Below are 19,938 nucleotides of genomic sequence, written 5' to 3'. Positions count from 1 at the left end.
CCGTCAGGCTAACAGAGGGAGGTTCTCATGGTCTTCCCCTCCGTGTAACGCAATTGAGATTTAATTCCATTGAAAAGTCCTCCATGAAGGCAAAATTTCTCCCACTACTTGATCCAGGAGTTCCCTTGTCTTCTGGATTGAGTTCAAAATTACAAGGCTACGGAGCTGAACAATAGTAGTCGCAAGCCCAAAATTCGGGTCGGATGTCGTAAAATAAACGACGGTTGTAAAGTAAAGTAAAATTATTGTGAGAAGAAAAAAAAACAATTACTAGGCCAGATTTGTTGGCTGATAAAATAGTCAAAATGTCAACCTCTGTTGTTTCTAATCCCCAAGAGGTCCATCCCAATTAGACCAATTCCATAAGTCCAAAAATGTCCAGGAAGTCTAAAAACAGATGAGGTTTTGAAAAAACCTCGTCGATCTTAAAATCGATACAGTTTAGAATATGCTCGGGCGGAGCCTGAGCAGTCCTACATTTAGTGCAAAGTCCAAAAGTCTTTTGCCCCTGAACATACGAGAGACACCTCAAGTGACCACTTGCAAAGCGAGATAAACAAGTCTGCTGGCTTCTAGGTCCCTCAAAAAGCAAGGCACTTCCAGGTCGTTTTCTGAAATACCAACTATGCGGAGGAGGAACCCTCCAGAGGTCCAGAAACATTTTTATGTCAACCTCTTGTGTTTATCATGTCAAATTATTAGTGTGCTTTTTGTATAGACTTATTTTTACAATTCTCCTTAGGGGGCTCCATCCTTGCTTACCTAGCTCAAAACCTCCATTTGTTTATTATCTTGCTCGTAAGCAGATTGTTACATTAAAATTATAATTTATTTATTTATAAGAAACCAAAATCTAAATTGGTTCCCGAGATTTAGTTCCTGATTCGTTTGAGATAAAGTTTAAACCAGATCATTTTGCTCTGTTACCGTTAACACTTCATCCATTAACTTCCTACTATTATTTCACACACTCACAATATCTTGTTCAATTTTTCAATCCTTCATAAAATACTTTTTATTCATCCATTCAAGTTCGAATACATTTCTGTTTATACTTGTAGTGGATGACACTAGATATTAATACAGTTTTTTTAATCAAATATTAATCAAATAATGATGATCGAAAAAATTTGCTGATTGGTTAAGCGCTAGTCATTGTTTTAAATTTTTCTAAAAGAGATTCACATATTTTAAAGATAACATGAGTGATAATTTCTGACTTATAGCTCTATTTGAACAAAAAAAAGAGTATTGCCCACATTTCAATATTTATTTAATATTCGCTGCGTCAGATAAATTCAATAAAGAACATGACGTTGGTAGCACGTGTGGTCCACGTCACCAAATTTATACTTTTATAGTTGTCTGACACCACGCGCCATTTTTCTTTCAATTCCTTCTATTCGTTCATTTATGCTTATCTAATGTATACCTTTTAAACATATATATTTTTAAATACACGTGTTAGAGAAAATTTTAAATTATACGTTAACTAAGTTGACACTGCCTGTAGAGTAATGAAGCTAACTCAAAATTCTCATGAGATGTAATTTTCGCTCAAATAAAAATAAATATAATGCTCACTTTATTTTCTTTAACGTCACAGTTTCTTTAGTTAAATTTTACGCGAAATGAATTCGCTGACCGAGGAAAAAGAAAGCACCATTTCAGACTTATAAATGTTCTAATTTTTTTCATTTATTTATTTTTGAACGATAAGTATATAAAAATGACTTCCAAATTGATACAGCAACATATTTTGACACGATAGAAGTATTACTTAGAACTTTTTTAATAGTCCAGTAAAATACTTTCCTTCCTGAATAACAAATACTCAAGATTTTCTTTCATAGAAAGCTTCGTCGTGTTAGACGTAGAAGAATGGCATATTTATAAATGACATGCTTGAAAACTCTCTTTTAATCCCCAATGTATGCTTCCCTCTTTTTTGAGGGAAATAATGGTGATTTGAAGGGAACAGTTAAATTTTTTCTTAACAGGAAAGCGAGGCATTGGTTCCGATGTATATTTTCACGCTGAATTAAACGAGGCCGATTCCAAGACGACTGCACAAACAGTTTAGAATTAATAGGTTATCTATGCTGAAAGAGAACGTTTTTGTGCCTTGATTGACAATGCTATCTAAACAAGTAATTCATTGATTCCTAAGTATTTTTTAACTATGAATCAAATAAGATAATACCCGGGACAATCGAACAAAAAGTTCGAAAATTGCAAGAGTTTTCAGGCATGTAAAGTACTTCCAGAGACTGGTGCATATGTTTACGCTTTAAACTGCTATACAAGAACTGTCTGAACATGTACACGCAGAAAGTATTTCTCTAGACATGTGCACATGTTTACTCTTTACATAGCTATCTAAGAACTATCTGAACATGTAAGGTATGTTTTCCTATGTAATTTCACATGCTGAATTTAATGAGTTATAACAGGAATAGATAAAATAAAATGATATGACAGTTTTGTGTAAAAAAAAAACACAATTTTGTGATTATGTGTGCTTTTGTTTTTATGAACTTATTCACTTATATTACATTTCTATACGGACAAGAGAGGCGTTGTTTACTATGTATATATTTTTTTCGTTATATCGAATGAGACCAAACACGAATTGAAAGAGTTAATATTTTATAAATTGAAATGTTCTTTTTTTCGTATAAAAAGCACTATTTTTGGAACCTTGAATTTTTCTCATTCAATTCAATATTAAAAAATTTCAGCGGAAAATGTATGTAACATTTTCAGATAGCTCTTAGATAGCGAAGTAAAAAATGTAGTAACTCGTATTAAAAAAGTACATAGAAACAATTGCAACTTTTGAATTATACGTTCCATTGAATCGTGCAGTGTTTCATTTGATTCAACGTTAAGAAATACACAGAAAAATAATGTCTCCCTTGTTTAGATAACAATGCCAGACTCGTAAATAAGCGCAAGAACAAATTTGTATTTATTTTAGAAGAACGCTTAGAACTATAAGCTTGATAAGCTGAATTCAGTGCGTAAAAATATATATGAAACAATGTCTCACTTGTCTGGCTTAAAGAAAAATAAATTCAAATCCACCATGATTTGTCATGACAGAGAATATGGTTTTATTTGCATCCGTTTTAGATCGCAAAAAAATGCTCGACTATCATCTGCTGTCTTTCTCAACTACATTCTCCAGTAAATCAATAAGAGCTGAAATCTGTGGATTCAATTCATCTTGGAAATTGTGACTATTATTTTGCTCCAGAATTAGTGACTTTATATTTGTGACTGTATTTAGGGTTAGAGGTGACGACCACATTACAATTTCTTTCGCATGATTCCAGTCTACATATGTTAGTGATTGATTTGAGACTAGAAACTTTTTAATTCTTTCCTCTGATTGTATAATTTCGTTTTTGTATCTCTTCGCTTCATTGATATTATCAAAAGATGCATTCAAAAGCAAGGTGGCACTTTCAAGAAAACCTTTACTCAGTGCATATTCTATACAACTACGACAAATAAGTCGAAATTCCGCAATGTTTTCGAGAGAAGACAAGTTGTAGTTTATAAATTTTTGTAACACATCGCCTTCTGTTTTTGATACAATGAACGGCATTGCTATTAATTGCTTGAAAAAATGATTATCAAAATTTGCTTTAAATTGTTGAATTTCCTTTCTCGTCTGGAAATACCAATTCATGAACTGGTCCACACGCTCATAATCGGACAAGAATATTAACGTTAAATAGATAACATACGGAGAATATATAGTTTTCTGAAATGTTTCAGTTGACGCAGATTGATAAAGCCATCTCAAGAAAGATTCAACTGCTTGGATGTTGCCATCTCATATCCACTCAATACAAAAATGCCAATAATTAAATTCATTAAGCCACGATGTTATCAGCACGTTGCGATTGATATTATAGGGATAACATTCCGGTGGCATGGTAGATTTTGATAATAACATATGGAGTGAATTCAGATTGTTTGAATAAATAGCACGCTTAAATTTAGGCCAACAAAACATAAAGCAGATAAATTGTTTAATCTCTTCTTCGGAAGCATCATTTAATATCTTAACAACCATGTTCAGATTTTGTAATTTCAGCAAATTCAACAACACTTCTTCGCAATGAAATTCATTTTTCAGAAGTGATCGTCTTAGTCTTAATGGACTAGCACTCCATATTTTTTCAAAAATCATCATTTCATTTCCACATTTACCCATGTTAGAACTAATATTCGCCATTATGCATGAATAAATATCTTCTTGAAGATTATCCAATAGTTCAAAAATAGTGGACAAGAATATTCTTTGATATGGCCAACTCTCGAACAAAAACAATAATACGCGAGAATGATTCCGAAAATACTCGGTCATTTGAGTTCTACGATTGACATGAGATAATAAAAAGCATAAAACATCTAAAAATTCTGAAGTATACTGATAAAATGAATCATTTTCAAATTCCATACATCGAGTAGCTTGCAAAAGCCACTTACTCATATGATCGTTTTTCTCCTGCTCCGACAATTTCCTCCAAACATACTTCAGGGCGACTATGTTACCAATTTGAATCGAACAAGCAATCATGTTTACATCAATACTAAGCTTATCATCGTATATGTTTTCATGATCTGTGAGTCTATAGTTAGAAAACTCCCTAAATTATTCTCGAGGACACATGTCCAATATGTTATCAAATCATAATCGTATACATCTGTTACCGAAGCGATTCTAAATCGGTTTCTAAATTCTTCAGGAATTTTCTCCCACAAATTTGTAGCATATTCCCCTAAACAGTGAGAGCAGGCTATCTCATACAAATGGCCACTATCTAAGCTTGCATTATCGAATAGTTCAGTGAGGGATTTCACTTTGTCAACTGTCCCTGTTGAGGTTTGAGTTCGAGATTAGTTAGATAGTTTGAGTTTCCTGTGCAGGCAACATCTTATTGTTTTTATATTCCTTTTATGTAAATAAAAGTTAAGTTTTCAGTTTGATCTACGTGACTTTCAGTCTGATTTGCTCTCAACGAAATCCAACATTTGGTGCCGAAATAACTCGGTAAGTCATACTGAACTTGTTATAATTACTTTCGTCAAAAATCTGAATTGGAATGGCTACCGGTAGTGAAAAACTTGTAATATTTAAACGCAAACGAACAACGCTACGTACCGCCATTACGAAACTAACGACGAAATTGAACGATGCTGCTAGTACACAAACTGAAAAGGAATACAATATTGAATGTTTACAAGATAAAATTAAAGAATTAACCTTGGCAGACGATGAAATACATAATTTTTTAAATGATGAAGAATATCAGGAAGACATAATAGAATGCGAAAGATACACAGAATATGCTCATTTGACGTTATTTAATTTCAAAAGAACAGCGAATCGGAACACGAATTCAATTTCTGAAACATCGCCAACAGCTGCCAATATAAATAATTTTTCGCCTTCAAATGTTACAGTAAAGTTGCCTACAATAAAAATAAATACGTTTTACGGCGAAATTGAAGAATTCCATAGTTTTTGGGAGCGTTTTAAAAACTGTATCGACAAAAACGAAAGTTTATCGCTGATTGACAAGCATGTTTTTTTGCGGGGATATTTAGATGAAGAAGCAAAACGAATAGTTGATGGAATTAATATAACTGCAGAAACATACGCAGCAGCAAAGGATATTTTGAAATCGAAATATGGCGATAAAGATAAAATAATACAGGCTCATCTCGATTATTTAGAAAACCTAAAACCTGCCAAAAATCACTCTCCAGCAGCAATAAATGAGTTATATATTGATTGTAATCGAAGAATACAGGCTTTAGATGCTTTAGGAGAAAAAACTCAATCATACGGAAGAATTTTGGCTCCAAAAATACTTCGTGCTTTTCCTCATGAAATCTGTCGTAATTGGATTGTACATGCCAAACGTGAAAATTTTGGTGAAAGCGATATTTCAAAAATAATGAAATTTTTATCAGAAGAGGTCGAGGGATCAATTACTGCAAGTAACATTAAAGGTTCACTAGCTCCAGACTATCCTATTAAATCTTCCTTAGAAAATTTTAATGTGAATTCTAAATCAGTTACCAAAAGTAAAATAATGTCACCCTTTTGTCCTTTCTGTGAAACTGTCGGACATTGGCCTCAACAGTGCAATGTTGTAACGGACATAGACGCGCGCATACAGAAATTGAAGACTAGTAATAGATGTTTTTTGTGCACTAACCGAGGACATAACAGAAAAAATTGCCCCCGTAGAGAAAAATTTGGCTGTGTCAAATGCAAGAGAAAACACCATACATCAATATGCAAACCCCTAACCAATGAGCAGCCTGTGGCTACATCTACAAACAAAATTGATGTATCGCCTTCCAGTTTCGTTCATTTACAAACTGCACGAGATTTCATAACTGGGCCCACTGGCATTACAAAATTGACACGTTGTCTATTGGATGGTGGAAGTCAATCTAGTTTCGTTTCTTCTAATCTTGTGGATACTTTAAAACTTCCAGTGATTTCAACCAGACATTTGGACATTCAAGCCTTCGAATCCCCAGCTAATGTTGGCTACATGCGAAGACAAGTCAAATTTCAGTTATCAAGTATCTGGGACAAATCTAAAGTTAATGTTACTGCATTTGAAAGCTCCAACAAATATGCATCACACCTACCTTTATCAACGGATCTTTCACTTTTTGCTAAAAACAAGCGAATGAAACTTGCTGATCCAGATGATTCATTGTTGAACTTACCAATTGAGATTTTAATCGGTGCAGATTATTACTGGATTGTTATGAATTCTGAAGCTCCAGTTAGGTTGTCGGATTCTCTGGCCTTGGTCTCATCAAGTTTTGGTTGGGTACTTAGTGGAACTCGATCACACGCAACAGTTTCCTTCATTTCAACGGTTCATAATGTTGATGTGGATACTTCAACTCAGGAATTAGACAATGTGGTACGAAATTTAAGGAACTTAGAGAGCATCGGCATACAACCAACACAAGAAAAAATAAGTCCTCACAACTCTGAACTCTTAACGAACTTTCATCAATCTTTTGAAATCATCGATGGTAGAAGAGTTGTAAAATTGCCTTGGAAACCAGAAGTTCAACTTTCGTCGAACAATTATGAAGTCGCAATTCAACGATTTAAATTTTTAACAAGGAAAATGCATGCAAATTCAGAATTCAAAGAAAAATATATTGAGCACATGCAAGATTACATTGATAAGAAACACGTTGAAGTTGCCTCAGAAACACATAATGAAGAACGTTTATATTACTTGCCTCATCACGCAGTAAAGAAAATCACAAATGGAGAAACTAAGTGGCGTATAGTTTTTGATGCATCTTCACATTCTCCAGGTCACCCATCTTTGAACGACGCTCTTGAAGTAGGACCAAATCTTCTTCCTGATATCTTAGCCACATTGTTGAGATTTCGACTTTCTAAAATAGCAATCACTAGTGATGAGCGACAAGCATTTCTGCAGCTGATTCTAGCAGAAGAAGACAGAGATGCAACACGATTTATTTGGTACAATACATATACTCCTGATGGGAAACTCTGCACTGAAGATAACATTGTAACTTACCGATTCACACGTCTTCCATTTGGACTCGTCTCTAGTCCATTTTCATTAGCTGCTTCTCTTCGTGAATTGGCTACAAAACACAAACAAGCATATCCTACAGCAACTAGACACATTGAGAATAACACCTATATGGATGATTTTGTAACCGGAACGTCTACGGATACTGAAGCTCTGATTCTTTACCAAGAACTGCAGCAACTTACATCACTTATTAGCCTACCATTAGACAAATGGACTACAAATTCTAAGATTTTGAAAGATATGTGGAAACAAGAAAACGTCTCATTTAAAGATATTACGCAGGTCTTGGGTGTTAAATGGGATACTAACAGTGATGTTTTTCAAATTGATGTGCAGACAAAAATTGTTCAAGCATGTAAAGAACCAGTAACAAAGCTCTTACTACTGAAGTTGATGTCAAAGTTTTACGATCCTCTAGGCTTGTTTGCTCCAGTTACAGTAGTTGTGAAGATATTATTTCAAGATACATGGCTTAGTGGTATTCAGTGGGATGAACTATTACCCCCATCTGTAGCACAGCAGTGTCACAAGTGGATAAATGAATTACACTATCTGGATGAAACATGCATCCCAAGATGGATTGGCTTTTCCGAAAATTCCGACGATACCATACATGTGTTTTGCGAAGCTTCGGAACGTGCATATGGTGCTTTCTTGTACGCTCGTCACGCAGATGATATTTCTACAGAGACACCATCTCATTTGCAGTCGAAATAAACTAGCCCCAATCAAAAGGGTCACTCTTCCGAGGCTTGAATTGTTAGCTGCACTACTAGGAGCTCGCCTACTCCGATACTTTTGCAGGGAAACGAGCATGAATTCCCACACTGCCATACTATGGAGCGATTATACTGTAGCTTTAAGTTGAATAAAGGGAAATCCCAACCTTTGGAAAACATTTGTCCTGCAACAGAACAGCAGAAATCCTTCAAAACACTACTTCAGCACAATGGCGCCACTGTCCCGGTACAGATAACCCTGCGGATCATCTTACTCGTGGTACCTTTCCATCACAGTTATCGATTTTAGAATCTTGGTGGCACGGCCCGAAATGGCTAAAACATGATCCAGAAACTTGGCCTATCAAAGTTTTATCTACACGTACACAGCCTTTAGTTGAAGCTGAATCACGAAAAACCATATTTCAATCCTCCTACGTTGCAACTACAGAACCCATCATAGATATATCTCGTTATAGTTCTTACACGAAACTTCTTCGTGTGACTGCCTGGATTCTACGTTTTGTATACAACTGTAAGACACAGCAACGCATAACTCATGAACTGAATTGTAATGAAATAGAGAAAGCTAAAAACTATTGGATACAGACTGTACAGAATCAATGTTTCTCAGCTGAAATAAATGCCTTAAAAGCTGAACGTCCCCTGCCGAAAAAATCCAAAATTTCCTGTTTCAATCCCTTTCTCGAAGATAATTATTTGCGCCTTGGGGGAAAGCTGCAATTTTAAAACATTTCTTCTGACACTCGACACCCTTTATTGCTCGATGGTAAACACTATTCTGTCCACCTTTTGATACAGCATACACACATACGACTTCACCATTTAGGTGTGCGTATAATCCTGTCCGAGTTACGTTCAACCTTCTGGATTTTAAGAGGACGTCAAGCTATAAAGCAAGTTATTCACAAATGCCTACCTTGCAAGCTGTCCAAAGCGAAATACGGAAAACAAATCGAAGCTCCTTTACCTCCTGAAAGAGTTGTACCTTCTGCTCCATTTACTACCACAGGAATTGATTTTGCTGGACCCGTGAATATTCGATGTTTGAAATCAAGAGACACAGCCTACATAACACTATTTACTTGAGCAACAACACGTGCATTACGCATCGAACTTGTGTCGGATCTTACCACAGACAAATTTCTTTTGGCACTACAACGTTTTGTTGGCTGCAGAGGACTCCCACACACAATCTATACCGACAATGCTACCACTTTTCATGCAGCAAATAAGGACTTGATTCTATTATGGCAAGTTCTGTCATCAGCTAAAACTCAGCAATATTATGCCCAAAATGGCATAACTTGGAAATTTATCGCCCCACGATCGGCTTGGTGGGGAGGCTGGTGGGAACGCCTAATAGGAGTTGTCAAGCGCAATCAGGACAATATCATTAACGTTCGAATTGGTGATATTGTACTTCTACAAGAAGATGTCCGACCACGTCACATGTGGAAGAAAGCTAGAGTGGTGAACTTGCATGAAGGACGAGATGGAAAAATAAGATCCTGTGAGCTGAGAGTTAATGGTCACAATATAACCCGTCCGGTAGCTCTGGTCATCCCCCTCGAGGTCGACCAGGGTGGGGAGGATGTTGAGGTTTGAGTTCGAGATTAGTTAGATAGTTTGAGTTTCCTGTGCTGGCAACATCTTATTGTTTTTATATTCCTTTTATGTAAATAAAAGTTAAGTTTTCAGTTTGTTCTACGTGACTTTCAGTCTGATTTTCTCTCACCAAAATCCAACAGTCCCCTCAACTGTCCAATAAATTGTACCTTGCTTCATGTAATACTCTCTGAGATTTCTTTCATATCCTGTCCATTCACCGTAACTGCGAAGCGCTTCCCACAAATGCAACTCAATGGGTCGAATAACGTATGAGATTTCGGTCCTCAGCGATGTGGGCAAAGAGCTATTGGACAATTTGTCTAATATTCTTCTCTTTAACTTAGCCATATTTCGAAAATCGTATAAGAAAGTAGACGCCATTTCTTTCCTTATATCAGGCTCCGTCCATAGCCCAATTGCAATCGACACTACTGCAATACGCTGCAGGGAAGGAGGTTCAGAAAAATTGTTTATGAAGTCAGCTCTTTCAGTCGATTCTGTATTTGAAGTCTTTAGTGTCCAGCTTCCATATCTCTTCTCTTTGGCGACTGCTTCTGTAAAATAATATTTTTAAATTTAGTTTTGAATTAAAGATTCGAATGAAAACAGTTCAAAGAACATAATGCATACGTAATTTATCACGAACCTGAGTCATACATTTAATCTACTTGTTACTGGTTAAGAAAAAATCAAGTATTGCTTTACAATACTCCGGTTATGTTTAATTCAATTCAGTTACTATTTTATGATTTTTTTCTTCCTTTTTTTGCTTTTAAACGCAAATTGTTATACTTTTTTTTTTAACTTAAGATATTTTTAACAAAACGGTTAATGAATATATTTTTGAATACCAATTATTAACTACTTCTTTGTGGTATAGTGCAGTGGTAATTTAGTGTAGTTCAATCAGATGGTAATTGCAGGTGGCTAGCATAAAATACGAGCAGTCGTATATTGATATGCGTAAGATATACGGTATGCATATCTTACGTATATCAACATTTTACTCTATATTTTGTTTGAACTTGTAGCATGAGGAATGATTTTAATTTTCAGCTATGGACATTACATAAAAAGCGATACGCATTAAGAAATTTTATTAATCGCATTCAGTTAAACTAAATGCTATGAATATATTTTAATGCTTAAAAAAAAGGAAGTTAAAGTCAATGAGCTGTGCACATTTGTGTTCAGAAGTGCATAATTCTTGTTAGAAATTCAGAGAAAATACACTTTAGTGTCTGCTTTCGTCACTATAAATATAGCCTGCACTAATTGATTAGCATATTTAAGTTCCCTCCCTTGAATTATTAATAAGTTATTCAGTGTGATTCGTTTTACCTTCTCTTTTGCGCACAGCACAGTGCGCAAAAAAAAAAAGAGTAACTTTTTTTTCTGATAGTCGGATTTTCACGTACTAAGTTACAATCTTAAGGCCTGGTTTCTTAGGACAGGACGCCGTCAGCTGGAAATCAGCGCTAACCTCTGATTGGTCCATTTGTGAGTTTGATAGTATACGTCATCGAACGCTCATCTTGAACTACAATTGCCGTTCAACTCAACTGCAGTTGGATTACAGCGTGACGTTAACCACAGAAGCAATGGCGGACAACATCCAACAGCACATAAAAATCAGCCAAGATTTTGATTTTGACATTAAACATAGCTTCTTCATTAAACATAGCACTCTTCATTTAGCTCAGCTATAATGTGTTTTTTCTTGGACAAAGTCATTATTTGTTCTCTAAAACACTGGTCGACAATAACAAAATCAATACAAATTCAAAATAAATATTTGTTTACGTTATTAACGCATGCGCAATGAGAGCTAATGTCTGCGTTTGACCGACTGCTCACGCTGAGCTAACAAAAAAGTATTTTTTTGGAGTCAGCTCTACGCCAACTTTCCGCTGACGCCCAGATAAGGCGCTAGTTCTAAGAAACCAGGCCTTAAGCTAACAAACCAGTATTTTGTTGGCGTCAGCGGGACGTTGACGTCCCGCTGACGTTCAGATAAGGAGCTTGTCCTAAGAAACCAGACCTTTAATGGTTTCTAGGGGTAACCTCAAGCATGAATAAACATAATTTTTTTATTACATATTTGGATTCTTGACCTGCAAAATAAAGGGGTAGCCGCGATCTGAAAATTGCGACCCTAATAGTTTGGTCTGGAGAATGGATGAAATTTTGGTCCCCTTAATGTTAATTTCCCTTGTTGTGTTTTTAGTCATATCTTAGAAACTAAATAAGCAATTTATTAAAAAAAAACAACTTGCACTCACTTATGAAAACCATCTACCAAAAGATAGTTTCACTCAGACGATAATTTTTAATAATTACTTATTAATTAATTTAATTGTGGATGAAAAAATTTTGAATTATGAGAAATAAATTTCTTTTATACCATATAACCTCACGTATTTTTCTATGGCAAAATTAAGGTTCAAACTGTATTTATTTTGTAAAAGCTGAGATAAATTAAATTTAATTACTTTTTAAAAAATGATTTGGTGAAAATGTCGAAATATTTAAATAGTGAGATTAATATTTAAATGCGGTTAACATGCGAGGAACGCAACGCATCCTTAGCGCAGAATTTCATTCATATTTTTTCCGCTGAGAGCCGAATGTTAATCTTTTTTTAATTATGAAATACGATGTTTCTTTTTAAATCATCTGAAAATTTTCTCGTAACTTTGCAAAGAGATTCAAATAAAACAATATATTTAACGAATGTTGAGTTTTATAAAATCATGTTTCAGCTAAATTTTGGTTATATATCTGCTTTTTTTTTAAAAAAATGTTTTAGTAAGTTCACTTATTAATTGATACAATTTCAATATACATACGTATTAATTGAAATGAAATAATATATTTAATAATTATCAAGCAATTACAGCTTAAATGAAAATAAAAGAGCTATAAAATGTATCGTTATATCGGAAAAAATTGTATTATCCTCGAAGATTATGTTTAATCGTGTTTTGATATTCTATGTCACCACCAATAGAATAGAATTACCGAATCGTGCCAAGATTTATAAACATCTTAAAACTTCTCAACATGTTATATATCGTCTTAACCTTAAAATAAATTTTTTAAATACCGGGCAGCGCGTGTTTCACACGACTATTTTACCAGATAATTAATTACATTTTTTTTATTTTTTAAAACTTTATTTAATACACTACCAAGTAGATTATATTTTCAATAATATACAATTTTTCAGCATTTTAATTCAGGTTTCATCTTAAGTTAAATGCTTGTTTTCAAGTTATCATAAACCTCTTAATAAAAGAAAGCTAAGAATTGTTGATAATCAAACTTGTTACGAAATTCAAAAACATCATTTAAATTCCTCGATGCAAAACAGCAGATTATTATTTTTGCATACTATTTTTTTCAAAAAATGAAGAAAAATTAACGATTGTTTTTTTATTGTCTCATATTTATTTTCAATAGCTGTCGTAGTTGTTTCATCCTTGAGTCCGGTTTTCATCTGCCTTTCCAATGGACTCAAAGCCTCTTGTGCTTAGCAGGTAAACTAAGCTCGGCTCGATTTATCACCGAAGGCTTATTGTCAATGAAATAAATAGAACAAAATATAGAGGAAGAGCATCCTCATATTTGAGATGCAATCGTTTCAACTAGTTTATAGTTATAAACTATCCGACTTAGAACTGTGGAAGGTATTAAGATAAAAGAGATTACAAGATCATACACTTAGGATGTTTGAAACAGCAGAATTATATTTTCGACAATCAAAAAGTTTATGCAAATTTTTCTTTAAATTTTATTTTTAAAAGCAATATTTATTTTTTAAAAATGAATGTTAGTTTTTTTTAAAAGAAAAGCATTTTTATTGGAATGTCTTGTTTTAAAAAACATATGCATTCTTTTAAAAGGGAATTCTTACTTTAAATAGCATTATTTATATTTTTAAAAAATTCTTTTTTCCAAAAATCTTATTAGATTCTAAATTATTACTTATTTTTTAAAAGAAATTACTATTTACAAAAATATTGTTATTTTTTTAAAGAAAGATCTAATTTTTAACATTGTTACTTTTTAAGGAAATTCTTTAAAAAAAATCTTTGTTTTTTAAAATATTTAATTAATTTTTAAAAATTGTTTTTATTTTCGAAGCATTATTTGCTATATATTTTAAAAATGTTTTTTCTTATTTTTATTAAAAGAAATTCTTCAAAAAACAAAATTATATATATATATATATATATATATATATATATATATATATATATATATATATATATATATATATATATATATATATATATATATATATATATATATATATATATATATATATATATATAGATATATATAGATATATATATATATATATATATATATATATATATATATATGTATCGAAAGTAAAATCTGGTTTTATAATATTTTTTATGAAAGCAAAAAAAGTATTGGAATTTTTGAATTGCCAAATGTAAGTCATTGCAGTTTTTCGATCGCTTTCTTCGGTGGTTATCACGACAAATTTCCGACGAACGAAATTTTAAAAATCCCAATACTTTTATTTCGACAAAATTATGACACGTGACTTTCAAATTTTATTAATCACTTTTAAAGCTCTTTATTTGTGTCCAGTTTATAGTTAATCTGAGAGAATTTTCGATCGTGTTTTACGAGGTTATTAGCGGATTACCACGCGTTTATTAAAATCCTGATCATTTCAATGCATACATTATAACCACATTTGACATCTTAAAAAAAGTATTTATCACACGAAATTTCCTTTTTCTGAATTTAGAAAATTGTGCTACTTATAAAAATTGTAAATCTTAAATTATGCTGAATTGCCCCTTCCTCGTCCGAGAAGAATAAAAAAAAACAAACTATTAGTACTGAACAACACTACGAAATCAAGCATAAATCTGAAACGCGAATACTGACACTATTGAAGAACTTAGTGGAAGAACCAGGTAAGTGGCTGCTTAGGGGAACTTAAGAATCTGCGAAAATAACAAGATGGTTGTCTCAATATGAGTAAGTTAGAATTTTTTTGCTTACACTATAATCTACACTTAATTTATTTTATTTAATTTTATAACTGTCGTTGAACAGCCATCTCACGCCTACTAATATTCAACTCCGTAACAGAGCAATTTTGAGCTCAACACAAAGCAAAAGAACTCCCGGATCAAACTAGCTATCGAGGAAAACTTTTTGATGAAACTTACCCGCATATGCGTTATATGGAGTAGAAAACCACGAAAACCTCTTATGGTTAGTCTGATGGCAAGAGAACTCCAATCCATGATCCTCTACCACAGAGGATATTTTACGTCAGCACTGTGGTTGGTGCGAGCTTGGTGTGAATTCTTATAGATTAACTACATTTAACATCACTTGAAGTGAAATTTACTATTATCAAGTAAATTTCTCTGATATATATATATATATATATATATATATATATATATATATATATATATATATATAAATGATGCTTTTTATAAATATTTAGCATACTTATCACACATAGAACTACAAATATGTGATTGAAAATTTATTTTTGAGTTAAAATCTGATATATCCTTATCAGGGAAAGCCCCCACACCACATAAATTAAATAAATATCATAATTGAGAGTAAGAACTCTTGAGAAGAAAGCCTTCAGATGCTATATTAGGCTTCACCGTTTAAATGTGAATGCATATTAAAAAACAAAAAGATTCCTCAAAACTTTAGTATTGAAAAATAAATAAAATAAATGAAGAAAGATGTATAAAAATATTTACATTACATATGAGTTATTTTTATTATTAAGTATCTTTTATTATTTACCTTAAAAAAATTTTTTTTTTTCATCTTCAAGGTTTATGGAACTTTAAATGGTTTCTCTACATGGTATATATCTCAGTCAGGTATATGCTTTGAATATATGTTCAAGTACAAAAAATATAAAATCTTAAAATATTATTTCAGAAAAAGCAGTATTTATTTCTTCATTTTTACCTTGATGAAGGCTGTTATGTTTAAAACACTTTGGTAAAAATACTTGATTTAAATAGGTTGACTTTAAATACAAAGCATAAATGTACATTTTTTTAAGCAACATGATTCTGATTTTCTCTGGGAGATTTTTAAAGAAAATTATGTCGAAACGTCTGAATCTTAAAAAAAAAAAAATTATTTGTACAAACACTGTGTTTTAAGCTGCTTTGTTTTTATGTTTTCCACTTTTCATAGTACAGCTAAATATATCAGATTAATCACTCTAGTAAGTTGATCACCTGTCTAGTTGTCAAAGGTGGTTTTACGAGAGCTATTTGTCAAGTTCTCAAGTAAGTTAACAAAAACCGTTTTTATCTCATGTATTAAAAGCAAGTAAAATCTTTGTAACCTCATCACCTGCTTATTTTGAAGCCTGAAATAAGTTAAATTTGTCTGGGAAAGTCATTCTAAGTCCTAACTGGGAAAAGTTCTGAAGAAATTTTTTATGACATTAGTTTAACTATTCGAAATTTACTGATTTGATGAAATTATATAAAAAGATATCCTATACCCTTTTTGTGAATTGATAAACTATTAGGCGGTTTTGAATTTAGCTGGATTTTACGAACATATAACAACATCGATTTCAAGATGTTGAAATTAATGTAATGTTAAAGTTTCGTGGGGTATGTTTGAATCTACTATGTCAACCTTCATCAATCAAACAGAACCTCAATATAGAATCGACTAAACAAGATTTATATTCTACTGAATTAATATTCAATTATTGGTGGTAGTTACGCCACATTACTCCACTTCCAGAAATTAATTCTCTGGGAGAAACTTATTTACTTAAACTCCTCTCTGTATTTTTGACCGCTAATTGGTGTGCAAATCAACTGTCTAATGGGGATGTTGCCAAGTTCATATAACGTCTGGAGGCCACCAATGTGGGGAGCTTATTATCGACTATGTCGTCTTTCATCTCTCAAAGGGTACCTCTATATAAAATCGAGTTAACAAGTCTTACATACTGCTGAATTGGTATTTAATACTATTAGTGGTAGTTACGCCATATTATCTTATTACATATAGGTACTAGTGTACTGATATTTTACGAGATTTATTTCTAATAAATACCTGGTATGCATCACTAACAAAACATACGGATTTGTTTTTTTTAAACTAGTTAGTTTAATTATAAATTTATGTCCCAAATTGTAATTGATTCCGGTAATTAATAAAAGTTCTTAGAATTCATGGGGCATTTGATTAAAATATATTGTATGTCATAAAATAAATTAAATGTATCTTTATTTTGATTGGTAACAGGAACAGGTAAGATATAAATGCATAACACGAGCAACGTGAATCACATGAAAAATGTAAAAATAACATAACATGTTGTTTTTGGTAGACGGAAAAAGAGGTCCCGGAAAAAAAAGGTCCCTGGAAAAAAAGGGTCCCTGGAAAAAAAGGTCCCGGTAAAAAAGGTACCTCCATAGGGAAAATCTGAAGGGATATTACCCCTCTCGCTTTCTGGGCAGCATGAATGCTTCTCGCTGTTTCAATGAATATTCTTTTTTTTTCTGTAATAATTCAGATTAGACCATTGAGGTAAGGAGAAGGGTAAGGGGGGGGGACTTATGGGCTGGTTGTATTACGCTTTTTTTTAAAATTTCATATCATTTATTTATTCTTCTTTGATTATTTTTTAAAGCGGGAAGATACTATTTAAATTTTTCAATAATGTTTTATCTTTCTTAAAATAATTTGTTTAAGTGAAAAATGTGTCATTTTCTATTTTAAATTATATTTTGTGAAGAAGTTGCTAATGTGAGGCTTAAAATAGCCAATCGGGACAGCAAAAAGCGCTTCAATCTAAACTTCTCATTTCAAATATTTTCCCCTACATAAGTACCTTTTTTACCGGGACCTTTTTTTCCGGGGACCTTTTTTCCATACCTTTTCTTCCGGAACCTTTTTTTCCAGGTACCTTTTTTTTCCCCTAGAATCGTTGTTTTCACTCTTCCAATGTAAACACGTGTAGTTTTGAGAAAATACCTATTTTAATTCTTACACACCTGCATAAGCTATTTTATTTAAAATAAATATTAAATTTAAATGCTGAATTCTTTTCTCAAGTACTGGAAGTATAAAATAACTGCATTGGAAAATTAGCGAAAGACAAAAAAGTTTTTATTAAAAAACTAGACACGGCTGTTGCTTCAGGATTGAAAAAATTGTTTTAAGCATTTAGTTCTCTAAACAGGAAAAAAAAATGTTAAAAATCGGAAAACTGTAAAATATGCAATAATCTCTTAAATAATTCATTCTTATATTTTCCAAATAAACATGCTTTGCAAAAAGAATAAATGTTCCTTAAAATAGCAATTAATAAAAATAAATGATAAGTGTGAACAATTTGTGCAGTAATTATTATTTTTTTTTATTTTAAAAAGTAAGCTTTCTTAAAAAGTGTTTAAAACTAGATTTAAATAAAGAAATTATTTGCCTTTGTCTAAACTCGTCTCAATCGCTGCTCTTAAATCCACAAATTAAGAATTATAAACTATTTATATCATAATTCTAATGAAATTGGACTTATATATCTTATTTACGTAATATTTCAAAATATCACTTATGACTCTGAAGTTCATATTCAATGGCAATTATTTTTACTTCTTACTAAAAAATTAAGATATTACCATAATATATTTACTTGCAATGCAATTAATCTAATTGCATTTCCTACAATTTTCTGAAACCTAGCCGCAATGGTTGATGCAAAAAAAAAAATGGTGAACGCGTGTGTGAATAAATCAACAAATGCATATTTGCAATGTATTTACGAACTATTCAAAAAATCAATTGGCATTCCCGATTGCAATAAAATATTGCCTTATTTTATTAAAATGTTACGTAAAATAATTTTATATATATATATATATATATATATATATATATATATATATATATATATATATATATATATATATATATATATATATATATATATATATATATATATATATATATATATATATATATATATATATATATATATATATATATATATATATATATATATATATATATATATATATATATATATATATATATATATATATATATATATATATATATATATATATATCAACATCTCCGATTGATATAAAAAAAAAATCGAAAAAGCTCTTCTTTTAAAGATAATAAGGAAATACTTTTCCATTTCGCATTACAATTCAGTACTTCAGTACATTTTATTACCACAAATAAATCTTCACATTAAAAATTATTTATTAGTATTTTATTATATTTCAGTTAGCTATACATAAAATGGGTATAAGTACTTACCATTATCATTTCCTATAGCATTACTTCCCATCCTTACAACACCAACTTAAAGTTTTCGTCTGAATACACTAAACTATGTTTCTTTTTTTGAGGAGAGCCTTGCACTCATAGGTTTAACCCCTGTACATTTCAGAGCAGTTCATTCTTAAGTGCACATGTTGACCACAACTTGAGTAACCACCCCTTACTAACTCTCAAATGAATCGTTTCTTATCTACTTTTTCTATTGCAGCATTCTAAAAACAACAATACCTGCTTACTAGTAAAATCACATTCATTCTGAATACTTTTGAGAAATGAAAGCTGTAACTGAGGAGAATCTTTTCATGGCAAATAAATTCTCTGAAAATTGATTATTATTTGACTGTGTAGTTTGTTTTTTTGAGCTTAAATAGAAAAAAAAATCATTGATAGCTATCATAACTAGTTAATTAAAAAACTATTTGCAATAAGTTAAATAAAACTACGCTAATAAAACTATATATATATATATATATGGGTCATTCTCACGAAAACTGTCTTTTTCCAGTTCATAAAATCCCAAAAAAGTAAAGTGAATAAAAAGCTCTGAAACTTTTTATATTAATAGAAATATGTAATGGCATTATAAAGAAAGTATATAT

General features: G+C 31.8%; 1 protein-coding gene across 1 annotated transcript; it reads right to left on the bottom strand.

The window, feature by feature from the left end:
- Positions 1-7,529: 7,529 nt before the first annotated feature.
- On the bottom strand, positions 7,530-19,512 carry LOC147806556 (uncharacterized). Its single transcript, XM_087169447.1, has 2 exons — positions 19,316-19,512; positions 7,530-10,536 (listed from the first exon to the last, which is right to left on the bottom strand). The coding sequence occupies exons 1-2, from the start codon at positions 19,344-19,346 to the stop codon at positions 10,106-10,108; spliced, it is 462 nt and encodes a 153-aa protein (XP_087025573.1). The 5' UTR covers positions 19,347-19,512; the 3' UTR covers positions 7,530-10,105.
- Positions 19,513-19,938: the final 426 nt, after the last annotated feature.

This window comes from Parasteatoda tepidariorum, chromosome 8 (genome assembly GCF_982258835.1).
Source record: "Parasteatoda tepidariorum strain Cologne lab strain chromosome 8, Ptep-v5.0, whole genome shotgun sequence".
In the NCBI taxonomy this organism is placed as follows: domain Eukaryota; kingdom Metazoa; phylum Arthropoda; class Arachnida; order Araneae; family Theridiidae; genus Parasteatoda; species Parasteatoda tepidariorum.
The sequence above is the reverse complement of the archived record's forward strand: the minus strand, read 5'-3'. Positions and strand labels throughout refer to the sequence as shown.

Excerpts from the sequence above, each read along its gene's own strand:
- LOC147806556 (XM_087169447.1), bottom strand. The coding sequence starts at position 19,346 with ATGGGAAGTAATGCTATAGGAAATGATAATG. Across the intron at positions 10,537-19,315 it reads TGCTATAGGAAATGATAATG|AAGCAGTCGCCAAAGAGAAG; the intron begins GTAAGTACTTAT and ends ATTATTTTACAG.